The 24,498-nt window shown below is 34.5% G+C and overlaps 3 protein-coding genes across 3 annotated transcripts; 1 reads left to right on the top strand and 2 right to left on the bottom strand.

Moving 5' to 3' along the window:
- Nucleotides 1-815: 815 nt before the first annotated feature.
- On the top strand, nucleotides 816-4,228 carry LOC110691021 (ras-related protein Rab7A-like). Its single transcript, XM_021867958.1, has 7 exons — nucleotides 816-1,045; nucleotides 1,162-1,188; nucleotides 1,426-1,525; nucleotides 2,887-3,038; nucleotides 3,126-3,201; nucleotides 3,439-3,584; nucleotides 3,969-4,228. The coding sequence occupies exons 1-7, from the start codon at nucleotides 993-995 to the stop codon at nucleotides 4,036-4,038; spliced, it is 624 nt and encodes a 207-aa protein (XP_021723650.1). The 5' UTR covers nucleotides 816-992; the 3' UTR covers nucleotides 4,039-4,228.
- A 398-nt stretch (nucleotides 4,229-4,626) lies between these two features.
- On the bottom strand, nucleotides 4,627-13,365 carry LOC110691020 (subtilisin-like protease SBT6.1). Its single transcript, XM_021867957.1, is given in 11 exon segments — nucleotides 4,627-4,989; nucleotides 5,239-5,299; nucleotides 5,386-5,772; nucleotides 5,774-5,884; nucleotides 6,561-7,629; nucleotides 7,750-8,013; nucleotides 8,193-8,377; nucleotides 9,517-9,633; nucleotides 10,896-11,048; nucleotides 11,190-11,318; nucleotides 11,987-13,365. Coding segments are annotated over 11 exon segments (3,120 nt in total). The 5' UTR covers nucleotides 12,539-13,365; the 3' UTR covers nucleotides 4,627-4,897.
- A 9,613-nt stretch (nucleotides 13,366-22,978) lies between these two features.
- On the bottom strand, nucleotides 22,979-24,202 carry LOC110691095 (F-box/kelch-repeat protein At3g23880-like). Its single transcript, XM_021868027.1, has one exon. The coding sequence runs from the start codon at nucleotides 24,200-24,202 to the stop codon at nucleotides 22,979-22,981; it is 1,224 nt and encodes a 407-aa protein (XP_021723719.1).
- Between the last annotated feature and the right edge of the window lie 296 nt (nucleotides 24,203-24,498).

The raw sequence follows: 24,498 nt of genomic DNA, 5'->3' as shown, positions 1-24,498 counted from the left end.
CTCCTTTTTTTTGTTGGCCTGGACCGACTTGGTTTCCCTAGACAAAATGTTTTGATCAACAATAATAAGGTGGTCTAAATTGCATTTAAGGTGATTTGAAATCGGGTCAGGAACAATTTGGGTTGTATTTCGGTCGGGTCAACAACAAGTCGTGTTAATTATGAGTCGGGTTTGTAACAGATCGGGTTGAATTTTTAGGTCGGGTTAGTAATAGGTCTGGTAAAATTTGGGTCGGGTCAACAACAAGTCGGGTTGAATTTGGGTCAGGTCAATAACAAGTCAGGTTGATTTCGGGTCGGGTTTGTAACATGTTGAGTTAATATCGGGTCAGGTTGAATTCAGGTCAGGTTAGTAACAAGTCGGGTTAAATCCGGGTTTTGACGGGTTAAAACGGGTTTGAGTCAATTTCGGTTTAAGTCGGGTTCGGTTTAGGTCAATAATTTACGGGTTACATTCGGGTCGGGTCATCTCCAGGTCGGTTCATGTTCGGGTTCAGGTCTCACATCCTCGGGTCAACTCGGGTTTAGGTTTGGTTTCAATTCGGGTTTGGGTCACTATTTTTTTGGGTTCAGATGGGTCGGTTAGTAATCAGGTTTGAATCGGTATTTTGGGTCGGCTTAACTTTTCACCGCTCTGATTCTAATAGTGTCTGAATTAAGCAAATACTGAGTACGAGTATGAGTACAAGTACAAGTACAAATACGCATTAGACTTTTTTTTCTTTTTTTTTGAAATAAGTACGTATTAGACTTTTAATTACTTGTATTCCGTAAAAAGACTAGTCGCTAAGTAGCAAAATTACAGCTGCAAATTGCAATAGTTTCTGTAACAAGACAACGAATCCCTTAGCTTGCATATTCCTTTTCTTTGTCTACTTCTTCTTCTTCCTCAATTCCCCCATTTTCCCTTTGTTTTTTTTTTTTTTTTTTTTTTTTCTCTCTCTCCTCCTTTCTAACAGAAATCGAAAAGGGGTTCACTCAAATCCAAGGTCAATGGCATCGCGTCGTCGAAAGCTCCTCAAAATCATAATCCTTGGTGATAGCGGGTAATTTTAATCTCTTTCTCTTTCCTTGATTTTTAATTACTTTTGGAATTTGATGAATTTTGATGGGTTGATTTTAAATTTTTATTCTTTTTGAATATTTGATGATGATTTTACAGAGTTGGGAAGACTTCACTTATGAATCAGTATCCTTTCAATTGAATTATGCTTTCTCTATATTTTTTACCTTCATTTTTTTTTGGCTAATTCTAATGATTAGTCTGATTACCTTTTTTTAATTTAATTGTATTGCATGCCCCATTTTCTAAATTTATTGCTGACCTATTTCAATCAATTTCGTGGAATGTGTTTTTAATGTATGATGTATAATAATAGTTGGAATTAGAAATTTGGGGTTTTGCCTTAAATTTGATAAAATTCAGATTTGTTAATAAGAAGTTCAGTAATCAGTATAAAGCAACAATTGGAGCTGATTTCTTGACTAAAGAACTTCAATTTGAAGATAGGCTTTTCACATTACAGGTATGATCATGTCTATGACTCATCCTTTTTGCAGTTTGCATTCGTTAATTACTTCGTTTTTGCAAGTGAATTTGCCTTCAATTGCTGTGGTATGTTCAATGCATGTTTAGTGTTGAGATCTTTTAGAATTTGGGAATTTGGTTAGATTCTAATTTGAAGAAGTGTAATTGTATGAAGCTGGAAGCTTTATAATCTGCTCCTCACTCGCCCGAGCTTTGTAGATTATGTCAAATTTTAGGGATACATGGTGCATGATTCAAAGCATGGGGGTAACTTGTGCATTTTTTGGAACCTTTTCTTCCGAAATAAAAAAATAAAAAAAGATAGAGGAAGTTTCCTTGCCTTCAATTCAGAGTGCAAAGATGCAGCTTGTATATTGATGTATGAGCATGTCTGCCTTCATTGGCATGAAGAAGTTGGGACTTAGGGTATCCCAAAATCATGTTACGTGTTCGATTCGACAGAAATCTGAATACATTTTGAAGGATGTGAGCCAATGGCTTAAATACTAATTATTCAACAGACTGCATCTGTGCTCTTTATGTTGTCATCCGTATCTCATTTCTGTCTCATGGACCTAGAGTAGACACTTGTTCTCCTAACCCCACTCATATGGTGATGGAAACAGTTTGCTGCATCCTTCATAACCATTGTATTGGTTTTTATGGAAAGATTCAGTGGAACTGATTGGTCATGGCCTCGTGGGAGATTTGCTTCTGCTACTGTTCTTCCTTTATATATATTCTTTATTGTGCTTACTAAGTTTCACCCATCAAATGTAGCTTTATAGCTGTGCAGAAACCTCCTTTTGGATCATTTAAATATTTAAAATAAGAGATTCTCTCGTACGCCTTTTCTCGTTCTTATATCTAGAGATTGATCCAATGATCCTTTTCTTATCGTATTGGTGAATTGTGGTCACTTTGTTCTATCTATGGCATTGAGCAAGATAAAGATGACCTTTCTCTGTCACCCTGTATCCATGGATTGAATGTAGTAAAGGGGTTTAGAGCTCTGATTTGCATATTAATGATGCAGTTTCTGCTAAATAGGATGAGATAATGAAATTTAACCTAAAAAACAGTTGACGGTAGAGACTTTGTTATTGATATATTTTTTTTCAGACGCACAACGCCATAACGGTAGTCGGTAGCTTACCTATCAGCGAGCTTGTGATGTACCCTCTGTAAAACAAAGAACATATGGAAAATGGTAGAGAAAGATGGTCTAAAATGTTGTAATTCATGTATCCTGTGTATCCATCAGCAGCTGTTTGCTTGTTGTCTGTTCTATACTGAAAAATTTGTCCCGCAATACTCTAAAGTCTAAATTAAGGTGAATGTTGTTTGGCCGAATTGCAGATTTGGGATACAGCTGGACAGGAAAGGTTTCAGAGTCTAGGTGTTGCTTTTTACCGTGGTGCAGATTGTTGTGTTCTTACTTATGATGTTAATGTCACGAAGTCTTTTGAGAACCTCAATCGGTGGAGGGAGGAGTTTTTTATTACAGGTATGTGTTCTTTCAAGTTTGTCCTAAATACTTGAACACTTCAAGGGAGGTAACTACACGGAATTTTTACTCTTTTTGTTTGATAGGCAAGCCCAAGTGATCCAGATAACTTCCCATTTATTTTGCTGGGAAACAAGATAGATGTTGATGGTGGAAGCGGCAGAGTGGTAAATTTTCTTAAATCTTAAAAATAAATGGCATTTCTCCAATTTGAGATCTTGGACATTATAAGAATCATTTCCTATGATAATGTACATCAAGTTGAACTAGTCTGAAGTCTTTGGGTCAATGTAAAAGGAGTTAATACTTGTTACTTGTATGCTGTACCTACCCTTTTTTTTTTTTTTTTGCTGTCTTTATTGTCAATAATCATATGAGCTCATGTATATCTCCAAATAAAACAGGTCTCAGAAAAGAAGGCAAAAGCTTGGTGCATGAGCAAGGGGAATATTCCTTATTTCGAAACCTCAGCCAAAGATGGTACAAATGTTGAAGAGGCTTTCATGTGCATAGCTAAAAATGCCATAAAGAATGAACCTGAAGAAGAAATGTGAGTTTCCATTAAGTGATTTTCCTTTGGCTTGTATTGTCTGATTATGTTTGAGCACGGAAACGGACCACTCCCATCGTCCCTATATGGATTTCTTTTATGGGTGTCCTTAAAAGAATGCTCCATTTCCTTGATAGCCATGTGACCCCATCTACTTACTCGTATCAATGGTATATGGTTCCACTAATTTACCTTTTATCAACTCCACCCAAACCATGTTAAATGTATTTGGAGCTTATATATATCGATGGAGGGAGCATTCATTCAGCTCCATACTCCATTTTGATGAATCCTAAACTTCTTTAAAGTTATTTCTTTTCATTGCTACACCTATATATTACTTCAAAGGGATTCTAATTGTTTGATCTATTAACCATGTTATAGGTATGTTCCCGACACCATTGATATGACGAACAGAGCACAATCTCAAAGTTCTTCAGCCTGTGAATGTTAAGAATCTGTTGCCGTGTAAAAGAATTGCCTTAAATCCTGAATTGTTCCATTATTTTACAATATTGACAAGTTTGTCTGTGAATGTACACACATCATAATGGAGAATCGAGGAGGAATTGGATTATCAACCTGTACTTGTTTTCTCATTATTATTAATAATTCTTTGTCGTTTGATGTTGATTGTGGAGATATATCCTGGTTGCAATGGGATCATGTTTATGTTCACACCAAAGTTGTTCGAACTGCAAACAATGGCATAAAAGTCTTTGACCTAGGGTCTAAATTTTACTACTCCGTAGTCCGTATAATATAATTCATCCGGATTTCCTTAATCTGCTTGCTTTCCTTGATTCTTGGCAGGGCATGAAGAGATTTTTGGCAAATAGTTTCTGGTGATAATACTACTTACTCACCTATCCAAAATCCATATTCCTTGAATTCAATGTAGCCTGCACAGCTGCATGCACCATAGATCACATTCATATCTGGCAAAATCGAGCAACTGTATACAGATTTAACGGTTGCTGGCTATTACAGTCGGAGAAAAATAAATTCTAACTCAGCGTGATTTTTTTGAGAGCCAACAATGTTCCATAAGTTGGACCTTTATATGTGACTGCAGATACTAAGTTACTATATCGAAACTTAACTACCAACATGACAGTAACAGTACAACAAAGATCTTTTTACTTGTGTAATTTTTGGAGCCTAGAATGTATTTAAGTTGGATCTAGCCAAAAGCTATAAGAGTAAGAAAAAGACTAATCTAAATTTCAGTTTCAAATACAGATCCTAAAATCTAATTGTGCTTCAATCTTAAGAACTACGATCTTTGCTACAAAACTTTTCCGCCAATTATATTACACATTTGGATATCTACCAGAGCTTGAACCTTTCCTCCTTCGCCGCCGCTTTTGTCGGATTCGCCAAAAGCTCAAAACAAGCAAGAATCCTACAAAAACACGTAAATAATAAGACACCCACAGATTGTAATAAAATTTAGGGTTGAAAACTAGGTGTGCAAGATTCGATCAGATGTAGAAACCTCGAACATGTTGACTACTGGATGAGACCACAAAACCATACGGCAAAATAATTAAATAAAGTTGGAAGGAGATTAGGCAAAATAGGGATAATGTTTTCAGAGATGAAAAAAATAATCATGACATAAAAGAAATTTCATCAAGAATACAATACTAACCAGAAGTGGCAATTATTGCAGGTACAAGCCAATGACTAGCAACCAGCACAGGCATGTCAAGCTGTATAAATCATCAAAAAAAATCATATATGAGGTACTAAATAGCTTATGAAACAGCAAATTATATGTGCAGCATCAGTTCCTTACCTCATCCGTGTAAAAGAGGCCAAAATACTTGTTACTTGTAGAATCGCCAGTTTTCAGGGGAACTATACGGTGGACTTTCAGACCTGAGCCCTCAAAACTGGAATTTGAACTTCTGCCCATATCAATAGCATGGTAACCAGGAAGTATTCTGTTTCTTCCCCTAACTTGCATATTATAACCTTTAGTTCCTACCGCTTCAAACCTGGAGTCAGTCCGGCACATCAATTCCTTCCCCATGACAGCGGAATAGGCTGAGAAATTCACGTCAGTCCTTCGTGATGGCAACTGCTTATCATCTATATACAAGGATGCACCCTGTCTAACAGAATCTGAGAAAAGAATTGGATCCCTGATATTACTACTGGTGAACTCTACTATTTTTTTTAAGGAGCCAAAAGCAATTAGTAACCATATGGCTACTGTCAAGACAATTTGAATCTCCATAAACTGATATCCGGCCTTCACCAGCCTCCAGAAAACCAAGAATAGGTGAATTTTCCTACAAGAATTAAGATAAAGATGTTAGCAAGATAGACCTACTTGACATGCAAAGGAGCTTAACTGCTTAAACTATTAGCAGGTGATCCCAGTCAACCAGCCAGCAAAATAGAAAATCATCCCACTCACCAAAATGGGGAAATTATAAAAAGGATTGTTTGATTTAGGCATTTCTATATATTTTTTTTCCCTTGAAAGGAAAGACTAAAAGGTCAATTATAAATTTTGAATGATAAAGAATGTGGGCACCGGGCAGGTCTTTCCCAAACCCCTGATCCATTGACAAAATAAAAACTACTCCAATAAATAAAAATAAGCAATCAACATCTAAGCATATACTTCCTCCGTTCTATTAATATTGCAACAATGGACTTTTTGCACTATTCATCACTCTTGTTTGACCATATAATATGATTTATACGTTAAGCAAAACATAGTCAAGTGGGATCTTGTTGGATTCGTCTCATAAAATACTTTAACAATCTCAACTTTTTATAATTTTTACTCTTACACATTTATAGATATTTAGCATATAAAATGTGCATAGGGATGCGTAATTTCCTCCTTGTTGCAATATTAATAGAACGGAGGAAGTATTATTAACTCTAGCTGTTTCAAAAAAATAAATAAATTATTAACTCTAGTTGAATGGCTATAAAATAGGATACTATAATTACCTTCATCAGACCGGATGATAGCACATTCTGAGTAGCTCCCCCATCTGACCTATCTATGAAAGGAAAACTGTGAACATATCCACCAGCTGGAAACCTTAGTATGTTGGTTCCTGATGCATACCTACTTTGTTCACCATTAATCGAAAAATCACCATTAAGGATCTTATCACCAAATGCAATCCCAAATGGGGCCAAAAGGTCATTCAGTGCAGGAACATTTGCACCACCAGTAACAGGGGTCCACCAGCTCCTTGTGTTATCATCAAAAAATCTCATTTTAACCATTGTCTCAACATTATACCACTCAGCAAACACAGCCAAGCCCAATCCAGTGTTCAGAATATCTTCCCTCAACTTAATTATCTCTTCTTCAAAGTATTCATCTTCAAGATCAACAAGCAGGAGGGTCCCATACTGGCGAGCATCAAAACATGTAAGTGGAGAACCAAGGGTCTCAACATAGTATCCGGCATCACTCAACATGTTGAACATAGTATGGAAATTTGTGTGGGGATGATCCCCATGCCAATCTAGGATATCATTGCGGACATCCAATGAATCTCTAGGTATATAGCCAGGTGGATATTTGATGTTGTGAAATTGATCCCACAGGATCCTTTTGGATCTTGCAGGAGTTGGAACAACTTTCAATCTCAATCTGAGAACACATATGCTAGTTCGTACTTCTTTCTCACCTTGAACAGGTGGACTTCGGATCTTAACAGTCACGTTACCTTCAATCACTCCATGAAACTGTGCACCTTCTTCCTTAATCTGGACATGGAGTGCCAAATAGCCAGTCCATGGCCATACAACCTCTGAATATGTAAAATGGATGCTAAGCAGATTGCCTTCCTCGTTAAATGGATGCCAGTTCGGTGACTCATAAACATAGCCAATCACTCCCATACCATTCAGAATAGTAGCATTAAATATAACAGGCATGGCACCAGCATAGAGAGGTTGACGACAAAAAGGCCATGAATAAGGGCAATCCATAAAGTCCAGCACGCTAGGAAAGATGCTTGCCCGTGGTTTGTAATTCTTTAAGATTTCATATGATTCTAACCTGACACCATAATCAGCAATTGATTGCAATTGTAACAAGCAAGGCATCAGCATTTGTGAAAACAAAGTTAGTGTATTTGTCAGACCATGAAGAGAAGTATGCACAAATTAAGTAACTCACAGGTCAACTCTCCCAGCACCCTGTTCATACATATTAGGACCAGAGAGCCTCGCAGCTCCTTCAACCAGTGCTTGCTTCATGCTTGCAGGATTCAGGGTGCGTTTTCTGTTGCTCTCTGGAATGATACTGACTAGCAAGCACACCACTCCAGCAACCACGGGACTTGCAACACTTGTGCCTGACAAAGTTTTGCACCCTGTACTGATTTTTGAACCCAAAATGTCACGTCCATAAGCGACAACATCTGGCTTCACACGGCCATATCTGACCACAAATAAATCCATAACTCAATATAGAATATCAAATACACTGTATGCACAATTTGCTGAAAAGATGATTAAGGTCTCTTCCATTGTTATTAACTATATAGCTGCATTAGCTAAAGATTACAAAGATGTACTTATTATAAGCAAAAAATATACAGAAAACAATCAAACAATTACCCATGTGGAATCTCCCATGTGCTCATGCCACGTGAAGAAAATGATGCAATGTGATCAGTATAGTCTATACCACCAACTCCAATGACATCACTTTGATCAGCTGGGTTGTTCAGTGTACCATAGAGTGGCCCATCATTTCCAATTGCAGAAACCATGATTATGTTGTTAGCTGTTAGTTCCCAAACCTAAACAAAACGAAAATGTTTCCAAAGCCTCAGTCATCTTCCAACAGTATACAAGAACCACTTAGCATCAACACATGCATGAAGTAAGGGTTACAAGAAACAATCATCAAAACCTAAACACTATAATTAAATATTACATTCATTCTCACGTTTTTCCCTTTCCCCCACCCCCATTCCTTCACTTGTGAGTTTTACCCATAGTTATTTATATAGTGGCATCTACCTTATAATTAAAATGACAACTCTACACTGTGTACATGTTATATAATGAATCAACCCAATCAACATTCACGGACCTTAAGGAAAATATAACATTTTTAGGCGAGTGAGCCATAGGAAGCCTTATGATCACTATACAACAGACATGAAGCTTTTTAAAGGGAGGTCATCGGATAAATTAGCCTACTTTCCAGCATTACTATGAGACTATCAATTGTCTCCGCCATAGAGATGTTATCAACGATTCTAGTGCAATCAAAGCAAAGATATAACAACCAATAGTAGCACTGGAAAGGGTTATTAGGCATCATGTAAAAGAACTATATTATATATGCCACCACTTAACCATCAGCAGTTAAGATGCTAACACGCTATAATAAGGTACATAAATAAAAATTTAGACACCTTAAATAACAAGGGCAAATAGAAGCAAGTAAAAAATAATGGTGTATCAGATCAATTTTCTAATTGTGAAGGCTAAAAGGAAATATATTTTTTTTTCTTTTTTCCTTTCTTTTTTTTTATCATGTAAATCTCGATATAAAAATAATACTACCTCCGTTTCTTTTAGTTGACACGTATTCCTTTTTAGGTAGTTTTTTTTTAGTTGACACGTTTCCTATTAGGGTAACTTTTTTACCTTGCATTTACAAGCTACCACACTTGCTTTTTCATTCTCTCTCACTCTCTCTCCTCTCCTTAATGTATGTGCCTAAATCAAACGTGTCAACTAAATAGAAACGGAGGAAGTAATACATATACACTCAAAATGGGAGGTGTAAATCTGAAACACTTTGTAAACCCCCCCCCCCAACAACAAAACTCCTGTTCTGTAGACGAATATGCACTTATATATAAGATTTTGATACTGCAATAAGATACCACAATTTATGTGAAAAGAAATCCGTCAACCAACATACCTTCTCCACAAATGGAAGGTCCAAGTGATCAGGACCACCAATACTCAGATTTAGCACATCCATATTAGTTGCAATGGCATAGTTGAATGCATCAAGGAACCATGATGTGTATGACACCTGCAATAAGCTGAATAAAAGATTATCACAAAATTGCTGATAGCACACTACTTGAAGTTCAACATCCAGAGGGGGAAAAAATAAAAAGAGAGATGTAATTAGTATGATTTTGATAAAGCTCCATCTTTAGTCAACTTATTATCAATTGACTCAAAAAAAATATGTGGCCAATGCAGAGAATCAATCCAGGCCACCAACCCCCCAACAATATGCAAGAAGGAAGCAAGTGGGAATGGGAAAAGAATTCTTTTGAGTTTGTGACAAGGGAAATTATGGAACCAATAAAAAGTTAGTTACAAGTTTATTGTAGTGAGGAAGCCACACTAGTTTTGGTATCAATATAAGGAATAGAGGAATGTACACATAGGCTAGGGAGTAGGAATGTTCAGACAAGTGGTGATTGATTTGTAGGGAAAGAGAGTGCCAACTTCTTGAGAGTTGGTTAGCTTTTAAACCTTGATTATGGCTACATACATTGATACCTTACCTTGATCAGTTTGCATTTTTCTTCTTATTTTCTATGTTTTGTGTTCATTTGAGTATGGCTAAGGATCAGTATTCTTTGAAGCCTATCAAATAAAAACTTTCATCACATCCACAGAAACTGTGTATCTAGCTTAAACCAATCAAAGATTCAAGACTAAGTATTTATTCTCCACTAGTCCACTCCCATGTAATCTAATAGGATATACCAACTTCTTCTTTACAAGGGCAAAGGACTAGGAAGAGTCATGTAACAAAAAAAATCTGGAACTCCCTAAAAAGGAAAAATGCCAAATCACTAAGCTAAGAAATGTCACTTTTAAAGATGATCAAATTTGCTGATTGTTATAGCTTCTTCTCTCTATACATTTAATTCTCCTTTATTAAAGCTCTTTCGGTCATCGCAGCCAAGCACAGTATAACTTTTCCTCTAATTGAAGCTGATGATGAAATGATCCATTCAATGAGAAAGCACAAGTATCACAGCACCTTTTAAGATTTACCATTGAATCAATATACTACCTCCGTTAACATTTACTTGCAACTTTGGGGTATTATTAACAAATAAAATATTCCAAAGTTGCAAGTAAATGTTAACGGAGGTAGTACTTTGCATTAGGAAAAAGTCCAAGAACAAGAGAGCAGTATAATGTATAAATTATATAGGTTAAAAATTCCAGTTATATACAAATTTTTAACTTGGGGGAAGAAGAAGGCTTGCAAGTCTAGCAATAGTAGTATTATCAAATTTTTCTCTCTTGTAGTAAAACATGGATTACCTGTGCATCAGTAAATACACGAAAAGCATAAATTTCAGTATCTGGAGCAAATCCAGGGCACTCTGACTCTTGGCCAGCTATAACTCCAGCAACAAATGTCCCATGTCCAAGATTGTCATTTAAAGTGTTTTCGTTTGTCCAATTAGTTCGCTCCTGCAAACCACTCAAAACATAAGACTACTGTTTTACAGTATTCAGTATTCAAATTTCATTCTTTAGGTCATAACAATATCACCTCCATGACTAAAATAACATTTTATAGTGACAATCCATCTACTTAGGAATATAGTATACCTTAATATTGCGAAAATGAGGGTGATTTGCCCTAATTCCAGTATCAAAGATTGCCATTTTTACTTTAGCACCTGTGTAGCCCTTGGCCCATAAAACATCAGCGCCAAAGAGGGAGGTCACTTGAGAACTCTGCATCAAAAATAGAACAAAAATAATCAGCAACCAAGTCACAAATACAATGCACACAAGCTCCATGTTTAAATCTTATACCAAAAGGTATTTAGTTCTTTCACAGGTACAAAGAACAGCTTAAGACCTCTATGGTTTTGCTTAAGAAAAGAACACAAACTGGCAAAACTGGTTTCCAACAAATTTAAATCAACCAATATCTCAAATTCTCAATACATTTCTCAAGCTATCCATGACACTGACATAAACTCAATTGACACATTTCCAAACATCAGAAAATATTGAAATAATTTGTCGATATATTTCCATTTATTTCAACACTATCATAATCGAACCGCTCAAATTCAATGCCAGTCCTACACTTTTCAGAAACTTTCCATTACATTTACTCTCACCAGCTCACTAAAATTCCATCAAGTTCAGAAAGATTCACATATTTCAAACAAAGATAGCAAAGCATTAGCCTTATTTGATATCAAAATCAAAGTACGATGTCAATACATACTAGTATATCTTGAATTGATATTGATATCATCAATCCTTCATTGATTCATTGATAAGATTATCCATCAACATTTACATGCTAGAAAAATTCAATGTACCAATTGATAAATATACAGATTTCTAATCTATCGAAAACAATTACAAACTTATTATCATCATCTAACCTTTTCCAGAAGATTCCGGCGCCTCCAATCGATCGTCTGGTTGCTCAGCGAGCTCCAGTGACCTCCAACACCTTCTTCCTCAGCCTCAAAGGACATTTTGGTAAATATCTTCCCAGGCCGCTTCTTCACATCGCAAAAAACACTTTCTCTCTCCAATTTCTCCTCCTCAAGCAAGCTCCTCGAGTAGCTAAAATCCACTGATACATCCTTCACCTTATTCAAACCCTCAATTTCTCCGATCACCGCCATTTCAACCGATTCTTCAATCGAAACGACGCCGAAATCAGTCGGAAACTTCGCCGCAGGATTCCGGCGCTCGATCCATTCCCAGCCATTGGATTTGATGCTACGACGGAGGTAACTTTGGTGAACATCGGCATCCTTGTAATTGAAGAATCGGACGATGTAGTTTCTTCGCGAATTTGAGGAATCCGGCTTAGGACGGTGAATTAGGGTTAGGGTTCCGTCATCGAGAAAGGGGGAATGAAGAGAAGAGGAGAAGAGAATGAGGAGAGAGAAAAGGAAAGACGCGGAACTTTGAGGTTTGATCATGGCGGAATTGGAGAAGGAAAATGGTTGCTGCTATGGAGGATTTATTTGGCGGGAAAGTTCCACCATTGAAGAGAGAGAGATGAAAGGAGGAAGAGATAAAGATGAGATATTTACTTTGATCTACGGATTACTGAGCTAGGAACTGCCGAACTAAGCAGCGAAGATTTATGTTCTACGAGCACAACCAATACTCCGGGGTACCTTAATAGCTCAAGTAATTAGAGTTTTTCTTCCGATTTCAGGAAATTTTGGAATCGATTTTTACTCACACGCCTTTTTGGTTCTCTAAACACCAAAAAAATATATACTCTAATAGACGCTTTTTTTTTTTTTCTTTTTGAAACCTACTCCAATAGCCCAATAGGCACTTGCCCACAATATACTTGAAGGTATAACCGTAAAGTATTTCATTCGTCTCTAAATTATTTTTGCCCCATTACCAATATTTATTAAATTCGTTTCATACTATAGAGTATATTTTTGCATTAGTATTACCTCCATTAACTTTTAGTTGCAACTTTGGAATATTTTATATCTCACAAATAATACCCCAAAGTTGTAACAAAAAGTTAATGGAATTAATATTAAGATTTCATAAATTTTACGTCTTGTAAATTCCGAGCTCTATTAAGATCCATAGGGCTAAACGCTTACACCGACCCTTAAAAAATAACCCGAACAATTTTTGTGGAAAAAAAAATTAATGACACGTATATCGATACATTTTATGACATGAAAAACGAGATAGTTACTTCAAAAAAAAAACAAACAAAAAAAAACTACATAGTTACGTTATTTTTTGCCAATTTCAAGTTCGGTTTGAATTCTTTAAGGCCTAAAATAACCCCAAAATCTTAATGGGATATTTTTCAACACACAAACACAAGAAAAATGATGTTATTAATTTCTATCTTGCTATTGTTGATTTGTATGCGTACTATTATTGTTGATTTGTAGATAGTTGTTGCGTATCCTATATGAGTTTATATATTTATGTTTTCTGGAATTTTGTGAGTTTGAATTAAATGTTATTGTTTTAACAAAATTGTTTTCAAGTTTTTGAGTATATTAGGGATTTAGGGTATGTTCACATTTATTGAACTGAGCTGAACTGAACTGAAATGAATTGAACTTAACTGATTAGAGCTGAACTTAACTGATTTGGAGCTAACCTGAATTGCATTGAGCTAAAATGAATACTTTATAAGAAAAGGAAATTAGGAGCTGAACTGAACTGCACTGATTGGAACTGAACTGAAGTAAAATGAAGTGAACTGAATTTTTTAAAAAAGAAATCTATCAAAGAGACCAGTTATTATAAATAACAGATCTCTTAGATGCTAGTAGCAATAATGCTTTATTTTTGTAATGAAATGAGACCAGTTGTTTAGACAGCTGGTCTCTAAGCCTCTAAGGTCATTTTTTCTGTTATAATAATGGGTCAAACAGACCGGTTATTAAAAAAAAGGTCTCCATGGTCATTGTATTTTTATCTTTATTTTTATTTTTTCTGTTCTTTTTTTGTGATATATATATATATAATGTTTTGTACTTTCATACGTGATTAATAAATTATGGCGACTCGCCAACTCGAAAATTTTAACACCTATAAGAAGAAAGGGATAGGTTGCTACAGTTCATATTTCATAGCTTAATCCATTCGTTTACATACCTAGTTTAACCACCTCATCGATAAGCGTGATAAAAGATGTGTTGCAAGTATAAAAAACAGAGGAAGTACGAAATAATAAAGTACCATATGAATAGTGTTCAAATCTTAAGTGATGTTATTAAGAAAAACATATTGAGTATTTTATTTATTTATTCGTATGAGTATCCTCATTTATAAAGTAACCTTATTTAAACAATTTTATACAACTACCCAAACACATTATAAGAGTATGTCAATTGTTTTTTGTATGAGGGTTATTATATATAAGTATTAAAAACACTCTTGAAAATTGTATAAATTAGAAATTCATGACAAAACACGCGTAGATCAGTTTGATTAGTGTGTTTTTGTCATGATTTTCTAAATTTAAAAAATTTCCAAAAATGTTTTTAATGCTTATATGTATCCCTATGGGCTATGTATAGCATTTTCAAAAAAATATAAAAAAATTTGTTCATTCAAGTTATTTTTTGTCAATTTCGAGCTCATTTAGATCTTTTACGGGCTAAAATGACCCTCAAAACTTTACTTGAATAATTTCATGGCTAATATATAGCAGCACGCAAATCTAATCATTCCTTGTTACACCAGCAATGACACTTGTCCTAGTGTATGCAATATACATCTTAAGGTAGTTAAAAGCGAAAGTGTGCTTTTTAAAGGTAATAAAAATAAAAATTTCCTACATTTATATACTTAGGGCCTGTTCACTTAAACTTAATTTCAGTTCAGGTTCAGCTCCAATTAGTTTATTTCAGTTCAGTTCATTATTTCAGCTCCAATCAGTTCAGTTCAGTTCAGTTCAATTCAGTTCAGTTCAACTCTTACTTTTCTTCTTTTATAAAATATTCATTTCACCTCTATTTAGTTCAGTTTAGCTCCAATCAGTTCAGTTCAGCTCCAATCAGTTCAGTTTAGTTCAATTCAGTAAATGTGAACAGGCCCTTAAGATGTACATAGTTTACAATTTTCAATGTCGTGCTAATCATCAAGGATGATCCTTATGTGTACTTAGGGCCTATTCTCTTCAACTTATTTTCAGTTCAGTTCAACTCGATTATGTAAATCAAGACAAACCCTTACTCCATAATGTACCACTTGGTGTGGACATAATTTTTTGTAAAAAGAGAAAAATGTCAAATTTGACCATGTAATACAAACAAATGAGAGAGAGAACTGGTTGATAATAATAATGGTTGTTATCATTTGTAAACTAGTTTAAGGCATGGACGATGCCTCGATTTTTGTTTAAATACAAAAGGAAAAAATTACTTTGAGTTTAAATAATAGGGTAATGTTATATGCAGCTCTAAGGGTTAGACCGACTGCATATAAGCATTTAATATACTTTCTTTTTTCAGAGGTTTTTCAGTGTGGCAAGCCACATGGTGCTGTAGGGGTTACTTGTAGGGTGTTACTTGTATTCTAGGGTTACTTGTATGAGTTGCTTGTAAAGTGTTACTTGCATTATGAGGTTACTTGTATCGTGGGGTTACTTGTAGGTGTTACTTGTATTCTGAGTAACTCCTACAAGTAACTCTAGACCAAAACTCCATACCAAACTAATAACACCCTACAAGTAACCCCTGACCGAAACCAGTAACACCTATACAAGTAAACCCAGAATACAAATAACACCTACAAGTAACCCCGGACAAAACCAGTAACACCATACAAGTAACCTTAATGAAAAGTTACAATTCACATATGAATGTTAATTAAGTAATAAAGTGACATAATTGTAGAATAGTGGTAATTAAAAGTTGGGAATTTCAAGGCAAGTGATGGTTTAAATCTAATCCAAATATTAATGTGTTGTCATGTTATCATTTATGTGGCGCTATTTCATAAATTTTACGATGACAAAGTATGATACATGTCGTTAACATGTTAACCCCTTGGGTTTTAATAATAGTATAGACATGGGTGGATAGGTTATATTGTGTGTGAATCAAAAATGAATATAAGTATAGTACTCCGTACCAAATATGAACATAGACACATAGTGCAATTATTATGCAACTTCTCAGAAAAGAAAAATGGTACAACGAATTGAATGAAGTAATATACAGAGTGTATTGTTTTAATTTGCAGCAAGTTTCGATAATTTTGACGATACTGCGATGGTCATGTATCCTTAGCATGAACATGATGAGCAACAAGCTTTAATTCTTGTTTTAACGAAAAAAGTTTGGTGTTTTGTCGAGGAAAGAAAAAGGGAAAGAATAGGAAAGAGGATGGGGAGAAAAAACTACGACAAAGGATACAAATTTTGTATGGTGGGGCCTAGGATAGGAGACAAAGGATAGAAAATGGAGAATGAATCTTGCAAGACAGAAGAAAAAGGCAGCAAACGAGCTTATGACCAAAGGGAAAAGCTACTAGGATTCTAGGAAGGCTTTTGCCTTTTGGAGTTTTGCAAACGAGCTTATCAATACGGAGTATTTAGTACTCGTATAATCGTATTATATACTACTTGGGGAATTAAAAGGTAAAAGTTATAAATAGTGAAATATACTCTAGAAATGAATTTCATAAAACATCAAAGAGTTCTTTCTCTAATTTTAATACTTTCGCACTTTTTTTTTTTTTTTTTTTTTTTACGCTTGCTTATACATTATTACCATCGTTAATATCTTTAATTACCTTTACCCTTATAAATTATCACCAAATATATTCAAAGTGAAATATATTATTTAAATTTTGTTGAATAATTTTGAGAATTGGAGACAAATTTCAAGTAAATAATTAAATTACTTAGGCTATGGTGTTGTAATTTAATTATAAAAAATTATTAAAGCATTGTATTGAAAGAACAATCAAGAGCTCACGAAAAGAGAAAGTTCGCTGCTCCTGATCTTCGCCCAGTCAGCCGCCCGATCATGGTGCTCGCTCGATCGGGCGTGAGGGTGGCTTGGAAATCGCAATCTTCACCGCCCGATCGGGCAGCCGCCGCCCGATCGGGCGCGAGTAGGATACCAAATTTGACGGAAATTCAATTTCTTGAAAATGGGCTACCGCCCGATCGGGCACGAGGGGAAGCGAATATCTGACGTTCTAGTTAGCCCGATCGGGCGCGTGTCAGAGAGGAAAATGAAACAGACGGTTTCAGTCAGTTTTGTTTGAAGATTTCAGTTACTTTCGTGGCTTTTGAAGTAGATTATGCTTTAGTATATATATGTTCAATGAACATATGTTGGAAGATACTTGAAAAAAAATCAGAAAACTAATTTTCTTGAAAACCTCTTTTGCAACATTTTATCATCATCATAAATCCAAAGGCTTATTTACATTGTTTTGTAATCATCCTACTTGTGATTGCAATTGTTTCTTCATTGTATCTCCTAAGTAAATTTCCGTGAAAACCCGGTTGTAGTTTAGGGTCGGAATTATACTTTTAGGAAAGTGATTCCGTTCACGCCTTGAAGTTTTCCGGTTCAATTGTTTGCTATTTTTGTGACCCTTGATCATACACAAATTCCCCAACAAATTTAGGTTTGAAGTTCAACGTATGCATAAACAGTGATCATTGTGCATACGTCTCCACCATCAGATCAACATCCATATTAAATTAATTAGCACTCACATGACACTAAACTCATGGAGCTTATTTCAGCTTATTTGCCATGTACGCCAAAGCAAACTCCTGTACACAAAGTTATTTCACAAAAAAGTACGCCGACATAAAGTTTTACTTGAAGTCTTGAACACAAATTTTTATATGTGGTGCGACCACTTCGGATATGACCAATTAAATAAGTAATGGGTATTACAGAAATGATAATTAAATGAGATCATCACCTTAACAGATAAAGGGGTACCATAGTGGAAAAATAAGGTTAGAAAAAGGGCGTTTTTTCAAATGAAAAATGAAGTTACTTAGGCTTGTTTGACATCATTTTTGGTTTTCAGTTTCCTGTTTTTTTTAAAACCCAAAAGTAAAAACAGGAAACAAGAAAAAGGTGTTTCCACGTTTCTGTTGTCAGTTTTCAAAATTATCATGATTTTAATAAGTTCAAATAATTTTTTATTCATTATGGGACATATATCATATACTTTTAAAAGACAAAAAACCAAAAACCAAAAAACCACAACAATGTCAAACGAACCCTTATTTATTTATTTATTTTTATTAATTGATATTATTCATATAAACCTTTATATAAATTGATATTCTTCGTATAATGAATTAGGGATACTCAAATGTGATGACAATATATTGTATCCTAAAAGTTTTTTTTGGTGAGGTAAAGAAAATTCTCTGTACAAAGCAAAAATTGGAGTCTCTAACCTAGTCTCTTGTAGAATACGAAGAAATTTCGTATTGCGGTTTTATACGTAGGTCCTCTTAAAGAAGATTTTGTTTGTAGCAAACTAGCAAGGCTTCTTGTAAAAAAAAAAAAAAAAAAAAAAAAAAAAAAAAAAAAAAAAAAAAAAGCAAACTAGCAAGGCAATCAGCCAATCATGGACAAAATTTTATTTTTGGCACCAAAAAGTCTTCAACTTAAGACCAGAAAACTTACTTCCTAAAAAAAAAGAAAAAGACAGAAAAAAGACCAGGCAACTTATTTTAAAAACTTTTCCCAACTTTTTGTGGCTGTTTTTTCCACTATTTTTCTGAGTTGGAGTTCTGGTAACCTGGTAGGCCTCACCTCACCTGAGTGGTGGCGTCAAAGGCTCAAAGCGTGGTAAGTCATTTTTAGATCCATGCATTATATTTTTTTTTAATTTTTTTTACTCGTACTATTATTCAAAGTTAATTGGCCAAGAGAGTTTTCTACTATGAGTAAAAACCTAATTACTAATAACTTAAGAAAATAAATTGCTACGATTTGAATCTTAATTATTAGGAAAATTTATCAGAAAGGTCCTTTAAAATAGGTGCTTTTGTTGTAAAGGTCCTTTTACAAAAAATGTGGCTCTAAAGATCATTTTATCGCACTTAAGGTTGTGGCAAAAGTCCTTAGATCGGATTCCGGCAATTGATTTTATTTTGCGACAAAAAAAAAAAAAAATCACATGCTTTGCATAAAAATCCTTTTTTCCCCTTCCCTTTATTAAACCCTAATTTCTTCATCATCAGCATCGACGTGAACCCTGTTTTATGAAAAAAAATTATCAAGCTTCGATTCTAGTCCCTCATTAAAATAAAAGACAACTGAATTGAACTGTTTATGAGATAAGGAAATTGGAAATTGAAGTGAACTGAAATTAAGTTGAAGTGAACAAACCCTAAAATACTTATGAGTGCACCAAGGTGTATATGGAAAAAGCCGAACCCTTTTCGGTGTGCAGCTACTAAGATGGCCCATATCCGCCCTTTCTAATCTTTGGCCTCACATAAAGGGGTCATTTGATCGGATATTTTGTAATGAGTTCAATTGAATTAGAATCCTTTCTATTGATTCTATTGTTTGTTGAGTTTTATTTATTTATTTATTTATTTTTTATTATGCAACTTTATATGAATGGGTTACTCTATTTACCCTATTCCCTAAAATCTTATTCCATTTTACCCCCTAAAATTTACAATTCATTCGATTAATGAATTGTATAAACAATTCCAACAATAAAACACAACTTAAGATTAAGATGAGACTACTCCTAATGTTGAGACTATTTTTGGGAATCATTGTTGAATTAGTAGTATTTATTTAGAGAGCCATAAAATGAAGGTGAGAATCAAATTTAAGATATCCTGAAATTGAAAATGAAGCTTTAACTACAGCACTTGAGTTATCCATCACTCTCTAATAGTGATTAGTAGTTTAGTACGTAGTAATTCATTTCATTACTTTTTAGTGATTAATACTCAAATTACTATAAAACAGAGTAAAAAACATGTAGAGATATCTATTCAAAAAAAAAAAAAAAAAAACATGTAGAGATATAAGTGGGGCTAGATTTTGCTTTTTGCCGTTTTCTTCTTCTTCTTCTTCTTCTTCTTCTTCTTCTTCTTCTTCTTCTGTACTCGTTTTTGAAACTCTTTTGCATCATTCTTCTTCATCTTGGTATTTGTCCTTTTGCATCGTTCTTCTTCATTTTGGTGTTTGTCTTTTTGCACAATTCTTCTTCATTTGGTATTTGTCTATTTGCATCATTCTTCTCTTATTTAGTGAGGAACTCTTTTGATTTTGACTACCACATTACAAACTCCAAATTCAGAGAAAGAGCTCGATTGCCTCAATGAGTTATCAATATGAGCTAAGATGGATCCTTTTAATTCTGATCAACTTATTTGTTCGACCTCAATTCCATCTTTTCTTCTCAGATTACACTTCTTTAACCCTTTCCAATACCATTCTTCTTCTCATGATGCTGCTCCTTTTTCTCTCATCGTCCTTGATAACCTTCTTCTCCTTCGACGAACACCGCCACTTTGTCATCCGCCTACTCATCTGCCATCGAAGTGGATGGTCTATTCCCTTAACTTGTTCCTTCATATTCTCTCTACTCTGTCCTTCCTCTGTTTTCATTCGCATTTATCCCTTTCTATTCATCCTACTCGCTCTCCTTCATTTTTATTGTTTCAATCATTCCTCGTCTTTTTTCTCAAATGCTCTTCCTATTATCAACTCGCCTCCTTTTAATCTTTCACTTTCGCCCAATGATAATAATAATGCCCAACAATCTTCTTTCTATGAAATGAAATGGATTTTATTACCTTTCATTAATTGTTTCTTAAGACCTTATTTTAGCCAATTATTCTCCAATCATATGAATAATTACCCACAAAATGCACTTACACTTTTCCTGCTAATTTCCCTTATATTAGTTATCTTTATCTTTGTTTCCTTCCAAATGTGCCTTACAGTCCTAACAGAGGACTATGATAGTGGGCTCTTAATCTTCTTACGAATCAATTATCGAAATGGATGTTCGTGTCTCCTGACAGGCGCTCTGATGTTCTGTCTACTCTGTCCGACCCCTGTTTTTCTATACCTCTACCCTTGCATCGTCATCCTCTCTCTTTGGCCTCTTTTCTTCCACAATTTCATTTTCGGCTTCGTGGTCCGTTTCCATCGATTTTTGACTGCCTGTTTGTTGTACATTGCGCCAACCAACGTTATGCAAGATGAGAATGAAGATGATCATATCCATGTTGCTGTTTAACAATTTAGCAACACCCAACGTGCTAACTATGTAGTTGTATGTGTTTCCATGGAATAATGGTTCTCTATTGCTTTATCTAGACTAATCACTGATGTTGTATTGTATTGGAGTATTTGAAAATGTTGGCATTTATATAGTCCACTAAAAGTTCACAATGTTTGTACCCCCAATCCCCTCTTAATTTAGTTCTTGTATTAGCTTGGCTAAGAGAGTTAAATCTTTGCTTTGTAGTTTTGAATCAATTGGAAGCTAGTCTCCTTTTTGAACTGTTGGTTAAAAAAAAATTAGGCAATTGTTGTTTTGTATGTGGTGCATTTGAAAATGTTGGTGCTACTATAAATCTTTTTAGAGTAACTAATTATTTGCTCGGATAATGTATGAAAGCTAAAAGCTACGTATTTTTAGTGATATTATACCTGATACTACTCCATGTAATTTTATAATTTTATTTTGCTATTAAAGACACATTACATATTAAGACATAGTCTAATTAACCTTGAGATCAAGGGCTCAAATCTTTATATAAATCATGTTTCTAATTCAATGACATGACATAATACTATAATAGCCAAAAAAAAGAAAGTTGGGAAAAAGAAAGTGTCAAACCATATCTATGCTAATATATTTCTAATAACGTCCATGTGTCACATAAGCTCCCCTCACTACGCCACTTCATCCATTCAAGTACTCATAACGCCATGTGCCTTTCTGTTCCATTGATTTTCATTACATTTCATGCACTCATAATAATTATATATATATATATATATATATATATATATATATATATATATATATATATATATATATATATATATATATATATATATATATATATATATATAAGTTTTCCAAAAGATTTGAACTTGCAACTTCTAATTCAAGAACTAAATGTCTTACCACCAAGTTATGTAATTCTCTATGTAATTTTTTAATACAAAATATTAATATGTAGCAAATGACAATATGAATAACAAATTTAATTACAAGAAAATTAAATCATAAATTACAATGTATATTAATGATCAGTTAGTTTCATGTAATAACCCGGGGCATCGTCCGGGCCCAAAAACTAATTCTATTATTACTACTAGGACTTAATTTGATTGCATATCTGACATCACAATCAAATTAGAAAAATAAAAACAGTAGCTTGTATATACTTAACTTAAATCCACTTTGTGCATCTTATCGTTAAGAAAGATTAGTTTAAAAGGTAAAAAGATTGTCTAACCATATACTACTTCAATTGATTGCATAGCAGACATCACAATCAAATTAGAAAAACAAAAACAATAGCAAATTTCTTCCAAAATTGAATCCACTTTGTACACCTTGTCGATAAGTAAAATGAGAGACTATATGTGACTTAAGTTTTACCTTTACTTCGTCAACCTAAAAAGTGTAGCCAAATGTAATGTCAATGGCGCTTTAGACACTAACTTTTACCTTTGCTTCTTCAATCTAAAAAGTGTAGCAAAAAAAAAATGTATTGTTAAACATTTTTTCTGAACACATATGTTAATGCAAACTTTACTAATACAAAACAATGTATTCAAATAAATAATAAGTAAAAATAAATTATTACAATTTACCGAGACTATTCAAATAAGTACTCAAAAACTTTATTTTTTTCCTATCTAAAATTAATTACGTTACATGAGCTCACTTGAAGGGGCAACAAGGGATCCAAACCATGGCATCGCTACATATCCATCTTTCCAATCATCCGGCAAACCACATATGTTGAGCTCCTTGAATTTTCCACTACGCACGTCACATTCAAGAAAAGCCACAACATTTCGCCCTACACTCACAAGGGCTTGTTGTCCATCCTGTGAATAAGCAAGAGGCAATGGCGGAAAATATGAGGGGACTTCGTTTGGTAATGGTTTATTGAATGGTAAACCCCACTCCCTGTAGGTTTGGTTTTCAACAACACCTTGGCGAAGTCGGATGCCAATTAGACTCTCCCAAGTTTGATTCACACCATACTCCGTCATAATCCATACATGCATCATGTCATCATTCAAACAATTTACGAAATGCAAGCGACCCCTTATATCAGCTAATACCCATATATTATAACCAACGCGATCAGGGTATGGTACATCGCAACATTCCTCCCTTCCAAGATCGAAACTAGTTATACTTGGCAGGATATCATAAGTGTTAGTACGAGCTATCCAATACAAGGAGTTATTAGAGTAAACCATACATGAAGAACAAGGAATCTTAGAAACAAAATCTGGTTTATTAGTGATGAATTTCCATGAATTGTTCTTCAAACTATAAATATAATATTCAGCCTGCTTCGGAAAAGGATAGCTATATACAAAACATAAAATTTTATAATCATGATTCACGACGCTATCATATCCAAACCCGGCCATAATGTGGGTGCCCTCATTCTTTGGAAACAATGGCGGTAACATGTTAACAGCGCCTGTTAACGGATTATAAAGCGAAAACTGTCTACATTTATAGTGTTGAAGGGAAGAATCAACATTGTTTATTTTCTGAAAACATAGCAATCCGTGGCAAGAACCAATGAGTCGTTGATTAACCATTGGAAAGTTAGAGAGGCGAGTTACCTGGTTGACAGGGGAATGGTAATCCAAGGAGTACAAACGAGATGACCGAGGACAAAAAAGGATGATTGAGCCACTTGGATTTGTCCTGTTGCTTTCGAGAAGATGGCGAGTGTGTAAACTGGTGAAATTGGGGTGGTGGATGATATCATCAATCCAATGCTTGCAAACGCAACGGCAACGAATTATGTCTTTGATTGGAAGTCTTAAGAGGATATTTGATCCTAAATCCAAGGGAAGTTGACTAATAATTGAGGTAGGATTACTAATGTTCTTTCTCTTCTCCATTTTTGAAGATATGAATGATGACTTCGATATGATAATATGAATTGATAAAAGAGAAAGGTTGGGAATGTGAGGGTAGCGGACTAGCGGAGGTAACAACCAATTTTTTTTTTTATTTAAAGGAAATTTTGTGAAAAATACCTATTATAATCCAGAATTTATGAGAAACTACCTATTAAAAAAATGTTGTAATTGACTACCTAATTTTTTTAAAATGTTGTAATTTACTACCTTTATGCCGGATTATGAATGAGTTTGACCAAAATTCTCCGGCGTTGACTTGGTCACGTGACACTTGG

Source organism: Chenopodium quinoa, unplaced genomic scaffold (genome assembly GCF_001683475.1).
Source record: "Chenopodium quinoa cultivar QQ74 unplaced genomic scaffold, ASM168347v1, whole genome shotgun sequence".
Taxonomy (NCBI): Eukaryota; Viridiplantae; Streptophyta; class Magnoliopsida; order Caryophyllales; family Amaranthaceae; genus Chenopodium; species Chenopodium quinoa.
Note: the sequence above shows the minus strand (reverse complement) of the source record. Positions and strands in the feature narration are given on the sequence as shown.